The 15,201-nt window shown below is 39.1% G+C and overlaps 1 protein-coding gene across 1 annotated transcript; it reads left to right on the top strand.

Annotated features, from left to right (window-relative positions):
- Window positions 1–393: 393 nt before the first annotated feature.
- On the top strand, window positions 394–10,272 carry LOC117410572 (glycoprotein endo-alpha-1,2-mannosidase-like). Its single transcript, XM_059025838.1, has 4 exons — window positions 394–925; window positions 3,738–3,847; window positions 5,310–5,386; window positions 6,325–10,272. The coding sequence occupies exons 1-4, from the start codon at window positions 394–396 to the stop codon at window positions 6,959–6,961; spliced, it is 1,356 nt and encodes a 451-aa protein (XP_058881821.1). The 3' UTR covers window positions 6,962–10,272.
- Window positions 10,273–15,201: the final 4,929 nt, after the last annotated feature.

Genomic DNA, 15,201 nt, shown 5'->3' with positions numbered 1-15,201 from the left:
ACATGACTTGCAAGGTTTCACATGATCAGCTCCAGTAGAGTAAAACTAAGCCTAACCATTTATTACTTCTTATTTTTCACAGATTTCATTGCAGACATTATGGAAGAAAAACGTCAATGTTAATATCAGACTTATCAGACTTGTGAAATCAAAATGTCTTAAACCGTGAAGGTTAATCCAGTCAATCTAGATCAAGGACATACCAGTAGCAGGTAAATCATATAGAAGGCGGCAGGTGATTACCTTCTCGGTTAAATCATATAGAAGGCGGCAGGTGATTACCTTCTCGGTTAAATCATATAGAAGGCGGCTGGTGATTACCTTCTCAGGGATTGTTCCATGTCTACCGGGAAGTGTTAAATGCAAGAAGATTGTAAACAGTAATTTGTTAGAATGGCACGATTTCAAAGAAAAACATGCATCACTCTGATTGGTTTCATCTTGTTTATATTTGGGATCATGGTGGTTTTGAAGACACTTAGGCCCGAAGGTGCAGGGTTTGAGAGCCCCTTTGGACTAGGACTTTTTCCAGAGCTGCAAAGGGCAGAAAGTGGTGACAATCCACCAAACCATCAAAAAGGTATTGCAGATAGCAAGCCTGCTGTGGATCAACTAAAAAAAGGCAGCACAAAGAGCACCATGACCTTGGCAGCCAAACTGGAAGAATTCCCTGTACCTAATTACAACTTGCATGTATTTTACTACAGTTGGTATGGTAGTCCACAGTTTGATGGTAAGTATATTCATTGGGACCACCCAATCTTGCCCCACTGGGACCCCAAAGTTGCAAGCAATTTCCCTAAAGGAAAGCACAGCCCACCAGACGATGTTGGGTCCAATTTCTATCCAGGATTGGGTGCCTACAGTTCCAGAGACCCCACCGTCATTGAGGCACACATGCAGCAACTCCGAACAGCAGCCATTGGTAAGAAATTGTAGTGATTTGTATATTATATTGTAACCTTACCTGAACGCTGCGTGGTGTTCAAACAGACGCTAGTTACCATTAGTGTCTTCTGCAGTACATTTCACTCTATTTCCAGTTGTTTTTAAATGTTATCATTAGGCAAAGCCACATGCAAAATATAAAGGACTGTTGAACATAAACTGCATGCTTGTAGATTAGGTGACATTTTATACATAACTGGTTAGCTAGCACCTGAAAGAAAGTTACATTGGTTCAGTTAAGTTATTCAGGGCACTGTTGGAACAAAGACCATGTGATTATTGTCTTGTATCTGAGCTAGCAGTTTATTTTTTCACACTTTGTTATGACACTCTCCAATTATGCATGTTTCTTTTCTCCACCGTTACATAAATATATTTTCAAGTCAATCGAGCAAACCATTTATTATTATTATTATTATTATTATTTATTTCTTAGCAGACGCCCTTATCCAGAGCGACTTACAATTGTTACAAGATATCACATTACACATTATTTCACATTATACAGATACTACATTATTTTACATACAATTACCCATTTATACAGTTGGGTTTTTACTGAAGCAATCTGGGTAAAGTACCTTGCTCAAGGGTACAACAGCAGTGTCCCCCACTGGGGATTGAACCCACAACCCTCCAGTCAAGAGTCCAGAGCCCTAACCACTACTCCACACTGCTGCCCCATTGCAAGTTATTGCCAGCTTTCATAAAAACAAGCGCCCATATGAGAAAAGGAATAAATACAGTATGTATGCTGCAAACCCGTCAGTTCTGTTTAATAACTCATTTCAAACTCTGAGATGCAGATGAACCTTTCACACTGGTTTTAAAGTATTGTGAATGAGACTGTACTGTGTAGTAGAGTAAGTACAGTGTGACATTGCTCTCAGGCTGGCCAACAGACAGTCTAAAGACATTTGCCACAGTTAAAGCATTCAAGCTATTTTTTTCTCTATGGACTTGAAGAAAAAATGACCTTTGTGAAATCCATGGGACAATTGCTAGGTTGTTTAAGCAAATCAAAGCAAACATTCTGGTTTCTCTATACAGCGTTCTTCAACACTTTTACAACAACATCCAAAGACCTGAATTCATACACTGATGTTCAGTTATTCAGTGTATTATGTCTCTGTTTCGTATTTCTATAAATCCAGATCAACAGCCAGAGCAGACATTGGGTAATAATATAACATTTCAGACAGATTCACCTTTCAGAGCAAACCTCTCAACCCCTACAAAGATGAGTATAGAGAGAGACTTTGTGCTTTTACAAAAAGGATGGACTAAATCAATCAGCAATAACTGTAGTAGAGTGTTCTAACATTACAAACGCCTTTGATGTTAGTTTGCAACTCTTTAATTTCTAACAACAGTAGAGTTTTAAATATCATTTTCTTTCTGTGGTGACAACTACAAGACCAGCCAGGGAAATGTTGGATGTATTCTTGTTATTTTCTGAACTGGTAGGTACTGGTCCAATGTAAAATATAATAAATATCGGTACAAAACTTAAAATGGGCAATGGACGCTAATATATTGGGTTAAAGAGTAAGCAGGTTTAAATTACATTATTTCCTGTAGTCCTTAACCTTACATGATGTTTAACTCATTCTAAATAGTTCTTACTGCAGTTCATCAAATACTGAATTTAATAAAACATTTATTATAATCTGTGAGAGGAGCTTGTATTGCAAATCTGCCCAAACCATTTCAGCTTGCAGCTTATTCTTTTCAGTGTTTTTATTTTCAGTTCAAAAACAGCACCCATCACTTTGGCCTGTAGCCTAAAATTACTGCAATATATCAGTCATGTGACGTCTTGGTTCCAGGATGATAAAGACCTAACTGTATCATGTTATTCTCTTGCCTACAGTTTGCACGTAGAGAAACATTTAGTCCAGTGACTTGACAGTTAGGGAGGAGTCAGCTGACTAAGCAGTGTTCTCGGTTTGTATTGCCGCTTGTTTGATACGTCGTAAGATCCTTTTATCACGCCTGCTTGGTGATATTAAAAATGTCTGTGGACGAGATGAAACAAAAGACAGCGGCGGGTTTATGTCATGTAGTGGATAATAGTTCGAGAGGTAAATCCGAAGTGTGGAATTCTTTTGGAATCATAGCGAATGAAAATAATGAACATGTGACTAGATTCGTTGCTTGTAAAACCTGTCATGTTTTTGTGTATAGCAGCCATAAAACTGGAACATCATCTCTGCGAAAGCACATGAGTAGCTCCCTTGTTTTGTGCATGAAAGGAATAAACAGGTATTTTATAGTAAAGTAAGTAGAGAGAGTTAATAAATATCAATCTGTGGAGAATGGTAGAGATATCTGTGTGTTAATGTGAGAGTCAGTTGACGCAGGCATTAGGTAAAGGACAAACACTTGCCAGTTCAGGTCGGGTTGCAGGTCTTATTAAAGCGGGCAAGACGAGTAAGAAGACCGGGTTGCGGGTTTGCGTCAGGTCCTGTAGTAGTGGGTCCGGGTTCCCGTCCTGTGCTGATCTAGCCTGTGTTTATACGCAGTCTGTCAGTGGTGAATGAGAATCTAGCAACTACAGTTCAAGAGCTGCCCCTGAGCTCAAAGCACTTCAACACAGAGTGTATAACAAATCTAATTGAACACAATATTTGAGTAACTGCAATAAGAGATACTTGGGATGAACCATCACCTAGGCTTACGTTAAAAGGGTAAACAGGAAGTATAAAACAAAATGAAATGGAATTTTAAGTTCCTTTTTATATTAATATTTGTTTAGGATGTCTCCTAATTCTGTTTGACTCATATAGGTGTGTTGGCCCTGTCCTGGTACCCACCTGGCATGAAAGAAGACAATGGCGAGCCCACAGATGGCCTGGTACCAGCTATAATGGATATTGCACATAAATATCAAGTGAAGGTATGTCTTTAGAAAGGCAGTATAAGTGCTAGATTGTTGGCAACCTTTGTATTCCAACAAACATGTCAAACAGAAGTGGGTCATGCCCACCATTTTACACAAGGCAGATTGTATCTGTTGAAGGTAATGGCTACAGATACCCGAGTACATGAAAGGCAATAACATGAATATATGCTTGCTGATTCTATAAACAAACTACTGTAAGTTTTCGTTTTTAGAAAATCCATACATTTTGTAATACTTTCAGATTTCACTGTCGGACACTCAGCATTAAAATGTAATTAGTTTAAATAATTATAATGAAGGTTTCAGTGGTTCTTTATTAGTATGCTGATGTTCTAACTGCAAATCACTGAAGTAAATCCTTGATTAATACTAAGTAGCAATTTCAGCAATTTCTCCAGCATTACATTTGTTTCTTAAATAGCAAAGACAGCAGCCAAATGAAACACTAAAATAAAATACCAGGTGGATGAAATAGATGACAAAAAACCAGCATGCTTAGCAGAATTGTTTGGAATTCAGATTTATCTACTCAAGTCTATATTGAGGATGATTTGTTTGTCAGGTTTAATTAGAGGTTGAATCTTGCTCAGGACACAAATTTCACTGCAGTGATGTTGCGCATTGGGAGATAGATGTGTTTCTATGAAAACCAAGTAGAGTGAAAATCAGCAAGTGAAATCTAAATTTTATTATTATTGAATCAGTATTAAATCACACTCTGGTAGTTATTGATTGGTACACACAACATTTGTTGACAGTTAAGGGCATGAGGGAAGGCTTTGTTTTGTGTTGTGTAATTAACATGTTTTTAAGAGGTTATTCTGTTTTAATACCTAACAACATAAAACGTGCTAAAGAGAATTACTCTGGGAAAACCTGAGTATCTGCACACCTGTAGTAAAAGGGATATGACCCTCAATGTAATGTGAAGGTCGAGCACAACTTAGACCAGCACCAAATATGTGCACCAATGTTCCAAACTTCTCTAAAGACTGCAAGAAACAGAGAGAAACCACAAGACAGATGTTGAATTCAATGCCACAGAATCAGTCCTTGATGAGGGTTCCGTAATTTACACCAAGTTGCTGTTTAACCTACAGCTGTGGCCAAAAGTGTTGCATCACCCCATACAATTAACACATTTTGCTTCACAAAGTCGAATGAAACCTGCTGAATAATGTTACGTTAACGTATTGAATACATACCGCTTTGTAGTTTTCCATATAATTAACGAAAAATTGACAAATTGAAAAATGTGGATTTAGGAAATATTTTTGCTTTTTGTAACAATTTTAATTGAATAATTAGTCAATGAATCGCTCATGAGATTGCACATCCAGATGGGAAAACCTTACACAACTCGAAATTAACAAAGACTTCATTTGTAGGATGATTTTCAGTGAATGGAATTGCCCTCAAAACAAGCCTGTTAACTGAATGATTTTCTGTTTGGCAGGTCACCTTCCACATTGAGCCATACAAAGGTCGGGATGATCTCAGCATGTATAACAGCGTTAAGTATATTGTAGACAAGTGAGTTCTGTATTTTTTTTTATTTTTATTTTTTAAAAAGCCCCATTGGCTAATTGCTGTCAGTGATTCGTATAAGTTATGTTTCAAGCCTTAGCTCTTTGTTTAATGAGTTGATCAGCTCTGTCCCTAAACAAATTCTATAGATCTGAACGGCATTAGTCATAGCAGACTCTATTTAAATAAATAAATAAATAAATCATGCAAGAGCAGTGTTGTTATGCATTTTCATTAATTATTGCCTGGTTTTCTATTTTAAAATATGTTGTAAGATGTTACAAATGGAATCCCCTTTGTAGTTTAGCATTAGTATTACATATAAGTGTTCCAGATATAAGGACAAAATTCCATTAAATCTTGCCTTCACTACATCGGCCTCATATTTTCCTGTATGAAAGATGCACACGTTGATTTTTTTAAATAATTTTGTTCAATAAAACATATTTATTGACGGGTGAAATACAATTCAGAGTTGCTGCAGTATGTCCACTGTTTTGTCATTTCAAATCTTTTCACAAAACAAACATTGAACTTTAAAGCTACCGTGTGCAGTGCAAAAGCACATCATGAAAAACCACATATGTAAGTGAAAAACAAGGGGGGGGGGTCGATTGTTCAAACCGAGGCATTGACGCGACAGAATACGTTATTTAATTTGAGTTCTGTGTTCTTTAAGATACTGCAGTTTATTGTAGTATTAACTTTGTTTGTAAAGACGTATGTATGGTGACATACATGGGCTCTTCCCTCTGCATTTGATAAAGCACTGCATCATAATTTGGTACTAGTAGTTATTCCACATAGAAGCCCAAAGTTACATCTGAATCTAAAGTTAGAGATATGCGCAAATTCATTTCTGTGGTGTAACTGAATAATTGATAGAAATGCTTTTTTAGCTTCCTTAAAAAAAATAAAATAAAAGTTATTTGTTAACTTTTCAGGTATGGGGACCACCCTGCTTTCTATAGGTACAAAACCAGCAATGGGAAACACCTCCCTCTCTTCTATGTCTATGATTCCTACCTAACCAGTCCAGAAATGTGGACTCGTCTCTTAAAGGAATCTGGACATCACAGCATCAGGAACACTGCATATGATGGTATTTTCATTGGTCTTCTGGTAGAGGAGAAGCAGAAGAATGAAATATTAACAGCAGGATTTGATGGACTGTACACATACTTTGCCACAAATGGCTTTTCCTTTGGCTCATCTCATCGCAACTGGAAATCCATCAAAGGCTTTTGCGACAGCAACAACTTGATGTTTATACCCAGCGTGGGGCCAGGCTACATTGATACCAGCATCCGACCCTGGAACCTCCACAACACCAGAAACCGCATCAACGGTAAATACTACGAGACTGCACTAAGTGCTGCTTTGGAGGTACGGACAGATATCGTTTCTATAACTTCTTTTAATGAGTGGCATGAGGGAACTCAGATTGAGAAGGCTATCCCCAAGATAGCTGGCCAGACAACATATCAGGACTACCTTCCTCACAAGGCAGACATCTACCTAGAGATCACCCGCAAATGGGCAGAAAAATTCCAAAAGGAGAGAGAAAAATGGCTTGTGTAAACATGGATCAGCAGTTTGAATTCCAAAAATACTTTATGGCCTAAATTAGGAAAGAGAAAAAGGTGCACTGTGATGAATAATTTATTTCCATTGATGTAATTGATGGTGTATACAGTACACCATGCTACTAGTAGGCACAGGACTAGTAAATATAGAACAGCTTGGATAGGACATTTGTTGCCCATTTTTCCTCCACTTTATTAAACATCTTTGCATCACTGGCTATGTTTACGTGGTGTTATTAGAAAACCACTAGTGTTGCTGTATTTTCACACTGACTTTCTCATGAAATTGAATCATGAATTCTCTACTTGACAAAAATCCATATTGGTGTGGCTTGCATGCCTTGCCCGCAGTCCTGCTGAATTCGTAGAACATGGGTAGTATTTTGAGGAAACCACTACATATTACTTGTTCAATATAATATATTCATTATATTTGAGGTGGAGAAACACATCTCTTGGGTAAAAAGGGCAACACATACACCACTTGAATGCAATAATAATCTTGTTTCTTTGTTGGCTGGTAGTGTTGCCTATACAGTATGTAAAATAAAACCACTATGTGAACAGGCTGTAAAACGTTAGGTTACTTACCGTAACCCTAGTTTCCTGAAAGAGAACACTACCACCCACCAATACTTTTGGGATATGCCTGCCTTAGGTAGGTATTCGCTAAGCATTTGATGTCATAGCTGCCGATAGGCCCCTGCGTGGAGTGACGTCCTTGGTTCCGCCTGCCGAGAGAATAAATAGTCGCTCCGCGGAGCCCACCAATATTTGGTGGTTGCCTTCTCTTTCAGGGAAACAGGGTTATGATAAGTAACCTAACATTCCCTTTCAATTCGAAGACGACCACCAACCAATACTTTTGGAAAAAGTATACCAAAGCTGTCGCAAGGGAGTGTGAGCGGACAGCATACGAGGGACAACTTGCTACCGCCAACTAGTGTTGGTGGTGTGCGCATGCAACCTCGAGGATCCTTGTGCCTAATGAAGGCATAGAGGGATCTACCACATTGATTTGGTAGAACCTGGAGAATGTATCCGGAGTAGCCCAGCTAGCCGCAGTACAAATGTCCGTCAATCATGCACCTCGAAAGAGCACCCATGACGTGGCCACACCTCTGGTAGAGTGCGCCACCACCCTCCCAGATGGGGGTAGGCTGGCATCATTATACGCAGTCGATACTGTGTCCAAAATTCAGTGGACCAGTCGCTGCTTCACGAGGGCTTGAACCAGTGTCCTTTCAACATAGCAAACAAAGAGCTGGTCAGACTGATGCAGCGCTTTCGTCCTATCCACAGAACCTCTCAATGCCCTCACTGGGCAGAGGGAATTTAGTTTCTTATCCTCCTCCGAATCAAAGGGAGGGGGATGGAAGGCCTCTAGTTCCACTGGATTGGTTCAAGTGGAAAGCGGTAATCACCTTAGGTAGGAATGCAGGGTAACCCTGGGGACCAAAGTGGCTGTGCACCACTTCTGAAAATACCTCAATTTGTAAGCATATAGTGCTCTTGTGGAGGAAACCCTAGCAGTGTACTAATGACAGCATCTGAGAGTCCTAAGGTGGACAGACGGTCCCATTCAGGGGCCAGACCCACAGCTGGAGTCTGCCCGGTTCTGGATGCCAGAGGGTGCCTTGCGCCTTACTGAGGAGATCCATGCACAGCGGGATGTCCCAGGACTGGCCCTGTAGCCCAGGTTGGATGCGTCTGTCGTCACCACTTGACGGCTGTGTATTACTCCCATCACTACACCTTCGCGCAGGTGGGAGGTTTGTCTTCACCAGCGTAGGGCTTTCCAGCATGAGCGAGGCACAGTCAGTCGACACAAATGCGTCGGTGACACAAGTGAAGCAGACACTCAAAATGGAGCTGCTGATTCCACGAGAGCAGCAAGCCGGCTCTTGGCATTAATGCAAGGGAATTACAGTTGACTCAGATGACCTTTTTCAAAAACACACTTGGGTTAGTGTTACACAGAAGCGTACCTTACCGTAGGTGAGAGGCAAAAGAGGAAGTGGGCTCCGCGAAGCGACTATTTATTCCCTCAGCAGGCGGGACCGAGGACGTCATTCCACGGAGGGGCCTGTCGGCAGCTCTGACATAAAATGCTCAGCGAATACCTACCTAAGGCAGGCATATCCCAAAAGTAGTCGGTGGTCGTATTCGAATTAAAAGGGAACTGTATAAGCCGGGTAACTGTAAACTAGGGCCATTGTTTAAACCAGTGCTGCCCAATATAAAATGTATGAGCCTTTTGACTGTAAAATAGGGTCATTGTTTAAGCCAGTGCTGACCAGTATAACACTTACTGAGCTTCCCGTATGACTCTTGATTTAGAAGTGGAGTATCCAGTTCAGGTTTCCTAATAAGTTTAGGGGAAAGCATACTGTTGTAATGAACTTGTATATACTGTATGTACTAAAATCTATGTAATGATTTTCTAACCAAAACCACTAAAATGTTAATGTTTTGTTTTTATTGAATTTTGGTACACAGCTGTTTTCAATGATTCTTTCCATTGCAGTTGTTGTCCCACATGAAAATGAACTGTTTCAGTGCATTAACCTCTGTACATATCAATGGTACAGATTTTAATCCCATATCCACTAGAATTACAAACCATCTGGTAAGTCATTTCCCTTACATTTTGCCCCTGGGGATTCGTGCTTTCTGTTTATACAAAATATAAACTTTAAACATCCCTACATGAACTGAATAACAATCAATTATTATGCAGTGACTAACTATAAAACCGGATGTATTGCAATCTCTGAAATGTACATGTTTTGTGAAGTAGAAGCGTGCTGCTGTATTTGTGATACTACTCTGCTGCCTTTGGTTTGTTTTATCTTTTTCTAGGTTACACTGGATTTATGTTGCTGATTTGACATAGAGGAGGGTTATTTAAAGTGTGTCTTTTATAGAATACAATTATATGTGTGGCATTTATTTTATTTTATTATTTTTTTTATTTATTTTTTTTACAAACACTAGGCTTTATCATTAAATACAGGAGATGATACATTAATATTTTGTTTCTGAAGTGAGACCTGAACACCACTTTTTATGCTTATACCAATTCCTAGAAATGTTAATAATTAACAAGTAAACATCTTGTGATCTTTAAAATCTGCAGACTATTTTTTGTAAAGTACATATAAAATTAAGACTACCTGCAATTCATTGTTTTCTGTGTTAAAAGCACTGCATTTATTTGAAGCATGAGCCATCAAAACACCTGCAGAAAAATGTACTTTAATTAAATGTATTACTAAATTTAAAATAAACAGGCTGCTCTTCACATTACTGCTTATTAGTTATTGTGCAAATGACATTCCACTGCACTGTATTTAAGAACATAAAAGTCTGATCTCAATGAACACAACATTGCTAGGTGACCCATTCTTTCAACATTCTCTGTGTAAAGAAGTATCTTCTAACCCTCTGACCTAAGTCTGTCTCCACTGTTTCCATCTGTGTCTTCTGGTCCTGGTTTCTGTAGAAGTATTGGCTGGGGTTAACTTTGTCAGACATTTTAAGATTGTAAAGACCAAACAAGTACCCATAATTCGTTGTTGTCTGCAGGCTAAATACTTTAGGATTTCCTGGGTGGCTGTCAACATACCTGGCACTCCCCCAGGATTTGTATCTGTAGCAGGGTTAAGTGTTTGTGTGTGGGTCGTTACTGAATAATAAGTCAAACAAGGCATTGGGTGTTGACACGCTGCACAGGCGAGCAGATTCATTTAACACAGCTGCTGCCACTAGTGTCAGATTTAATATAGAAAACAAAGCTAAAAATAAGTTTGCCACACAAGGCTCACGTTTGTCTCACTTAAAGAGGTTCTGCTCCAGGAGCCCAGTAAACTACGTTACCCTCTCTATACTGGTTGGGATCAACATCCCCTAAACTAACCTACTGCTGTTGCTCCTGAAGTTCCAGCCTCCCAGCGACTCCGGGTCTTTACGACAGTCCTGGCTGAGCAGAGCCTTCACAGGCACTGTCTTGCAGTTGAAGGGTTCCTGATGTAAACAAAGCACCCCTCTGTGTAACATGGTGGTGCAGTCCCCTCGAGATGCGGAGCCTCCCTGGGCACGGCCCCCAGCCAATGTGGACCTCCCAATCAGCAGCGTGGGGCAAGCCTTCCTGCTCAATTGGTTGCCAAGCAGCCAGTTTCCTTTTGCGTGTCCCAGCGGCACACATCTGTGTCAGATTACTCAATGCAACAATTAAAGTATATGCATGAAGCAAGAAAATCTAATCTAATGGTGTATTATGATGTCAAAGCGAGCAAGCATAGGTGGGCCAAACTGACTTTTTCGTTCTTGAAATCCTTGTGTTCTTTATCCATCTGCGTGGGTTCAGCAGGTCCCTGCAGTTCACCAGCCTTCCACTGGTTTTACTTTCAGCTCTGCTGTGCCTCTGCTCCCCCCGATAACGCGCTTATCTTCAATTCAAGGATGTCTCTCTTTCTCTATGCTATTAAATACTTTCAGGTGCAGATATTTATTTAGTCTCTTGCTTATCAGTTCCCCAGATAGTGTTAGCAGCACAGTTGATTGTGGACAACTCTCTGTTACACTCAAGTCCTCGGATCCTCGGTTGTTCAAAAAACCCTCATCATTTCCGAATTCATTCTCGATTTCAGTCATTTAGAGTTCATTTCTATAGTCCTCTCTAGAGACACATGCTTATCATGACCTTCTGCCTCTCCCCGGATCTCATTAATTATGCTATGAGGATCATTCCGCAGGGTCGTGCGTTCATTTCCTATCTTCAGCTGCTTCCTCCACCAACTCCCTCTGATATTTCTACTGATTCCTCTCGCCCCCAACAATTACGCCTATGGAAACTCCTTTAAACGCAATGGAATGGAATTACATTTTCATGACGACTGCTAACTGAAGATTTACAGCTTTTACAGATGCTGCTTCTCCTTGCTTCAGAGGGCATTGCAGGGAAAACTGGTTTGCAGCTTCTTGGCTTAAATAATTTCTATCCATACCCCCTTCCGATCAGTCCTCCGCATGGTACGAAATGTATCCAGGTGCTGTAGTCGCATTCCTTTGGAGGTCTTCCTGGTCTAAAAAGGTAAATGCTCATCCATTCAGATCATTTAGCAACAGTCAAAATCATAAACAATGGTTATTCTTCCATTACATATTATGAACATTTTCAGAAGGATCACTTGGCTATCAGTTTGCCATCACTTTATATTAAGGAGATTGCTGACGATCTTCCTCATTTTCAATTTCAGAAATTCAGACTCCAAAAAGCTGATCTTCATCCATTGCCGGTTCCTCCTTTTTCAGTCTGTAAATCTAAATTATTCTATAAGTGTAGGAAACAGCCCTTCTTGGCATCTTGCCTGGACCCTTCAAACATACTGGTCAGCGTATTTTAATTTTCTTTTTCCTTCATTTACTGTTACAGTGATGTCCTCTTTCTTAACCTACCTTAAAATCACTCACACTAATACCTCTTCTATTAAAGTGGTCATATCAGGCATTCAATTCTCACAAATTGATCTACGGTTCATCGAGCCCTGCTCTTGGTAAGTAGTCACACCTCAGCCATGTTTGCCCGTCTCAATAGATATACTTATTTGCTGCATACACACCCTTAGCTCCAGTTATCCATTCTAATGTTGCAGACTATTAAAGCTTTGTTTCTCTTGGTCTTCTTTGGGTTTTTGAGATGTTTGGAATGTATTGCTTCCTCTTGCCATTTCAACCCTCTCATTCACCCATGCATTTATTCATACTCTATTCTCTTAAATGAGACTCTATTATTATTATTTGTTTATTTAGCAGACACCTTTATCCAAGGCGACTTACAGAGACTAGGGAGTGTGAACTATGCATCAGCTGCAAAGTCACTTACAATTACGTCTCACCCGAAAGACGGCGCACAAGGAGGTTAAGTGACTTGCTCAGGGTCACACAATGAGTCAGTGGCTGAGGTGGGATTTGAACCATGGACCTCCAGGTTACAAGCCCCTTTCTTTAACCACTGGACCACACAGCCTCTAACTTTCCGTTTGAAGAGCAAAACTGAAAAGAAAAAGATCCTTGATTTATTACTTCAGATCAAGTCCATATGAATCTCTTCTTTCTTTTCAACAACTTTGGCTAATGCAAAGAGCTTGGATCGCATGTTTCTAAATAAAAACGGAACCATTGTCACCCGCCATTGGTTTATCTATCACCTCCAGCAGATTCTGTTAAGGTCTGGGTTTCCAGCTGAAAAATATGCAGGTCACTCTTTTGCTGGCCCTTGTTCTCGCTGCTCAGGTAGGCGGGTCAAACAAACTCTTCAATCGTAGCTCTGTCTCTGTCCCCTGAAAACATAAAATGAAAGATCTTTGAGATTAATTTTGGACTTTGACGGGGCATTGTTGGGCACTCCTAGATCTGCACATCTGCATCTTTATCCCGATTCTGACTTGGGTGCCAAATCCTGTGTTTATGTATCACACGCAGCACTCCCCATTTTAGAAGGTGGTAAAACAGTGTAAGGCCAAACATGTTGTGATACGTATTTCTAATATCTATCAACTAGTTATGGCGGGGGCATAGACGTGGATGTTGGCCTTCCAGTGAATAATGTGCAGCAATGTTCATTCACATATTCAGCTAGTTTCTCCACACTAAAGAGAATATTACTCCATACCACTGTTTTCACGTTGCTTCTCTCGTGGATCAATGAATGAGCACTGACACCAAGCAAATGGGTGGAGATTGGTGACCCATGCCAAAATGAAACTGCCCGATTGGTTTAATAAAAGCTGCCAAATAACTTGTCATAATCTTACTCAGGTCAACAGGTCATCCATTGGTTCATTTCGAGAATATTTTAACAATAGAACTACCGGAGTTATACAGAACTACCATGAGCGGTCAGTCTGACCGCGGTATTAAAAACAACATAAATATTATAATGAAAGGACAAAAAAACGTAGTATTCAGGCACCTCATAAAAAACATCTGCACAACTGAAACATTGTAAATAAATGAACATTTGAACAGAACTGGGTTTATATACAGACCTATTATATAAAATGCAACTGCAAAAAACAATAACAAATAACAAACATTTGAAAAGAAGTGAGTGTATATACAGGTATATTATTTATAAACTAAACTACTTTTTCAGTCCCATCTGTAATCATGTGAACTTGTGTCTGTCTCATACAAAGGGAGGACTGAACTGGGGAAATATTAAGAATAGAAAATTACCTAGAGCCTGCTTCAAGGACTGAAATAATTTCTCTGTCGACCACCTAAACTTTTTCAGTTGACTCATGTTGTGGGTGTGCTATACCTGCAATGCGGTATGTGCTGACAGTGATGTTCTTGTACACAAGAAAAATAAATACTGTACAGCTAGTTGTGGATGAAGGCTGCAGCATGTAAAAAAATACATTCTGGAACATTCCATCCTCCAGAAACTTATTTTTAGTCAAACAGGTACTGTGATTGAAACTGCTTCCTTTCTATGTGCTCATTAATGTAGCGGTAATGACAGCATGAAAAGTTTTTAATGCTGACCTTAATTATCAAGAAACAAACCGAGACTGCCCATTTACAAGCATGTACTCACAACATCATGTATTGTCTTTGCTTAACAGATAAAATGGCATACATTATTGATTATCATTAAAAATTAAAGTTTTAATACTGTTAAGTTGCTGTCCACCACTGCAGTCCTGCAGCAAATCTTCTCTTAAACTACAGCAGTATAAAATGAACAGTAAATGGTAAAGCACGAATGAAAGCTATGTTGTACAGCATGGTGATGTGCTCTCTATGTACGCATATTAGAACTCTTCCTTCTGGATCTGCACTTGGACTGAAATTGTTTTTGTTTTTTTCCCTATACCTTAACTGTGTTCTTTAGATTTAAAAAACGTTATTATGAAGTTTCTTTAACAACTGTATTTATGATCTATAATAGTATTTAATTGATCGATGTAAAAGTCAATGTAAATAAATATAGGCGTCCAGTTGAGGTAAATACTGTAGCCCCCTGGGGTTCCATAATTGAATTATGGTGTGAATTGATTATATATATATATATATATATATATATATATATATATATATATATATATATATATATGCCAATTAATAATTATATTTTAATTATACATTATTATTATTATTATTATTATTATTATTATTATTATTATTATTATTATTATTATCCTATTCTAAAGGATCGAAATGCAT

Source organism: Acipenser ruthenus, chromosome 6 (genome assembly GCF_902713425.1).
Source record: "Acipenser ruthenus chromosome 6, fAciRut3.2 maternal haplotype, whole genome shotgun sequence".
Lineage (NCBI taxonomy): Eukaryota > Metazoa > Chordata > Actinopteri > Acipenseriformes > Acipenseridae > Acipenser > Acipenser ruthenus.
The sequence above is the reverse complement of the archived record's forward strand: the minus strand, read 5'-3'. Positions and strand labels throughout refer to the sequence as shown.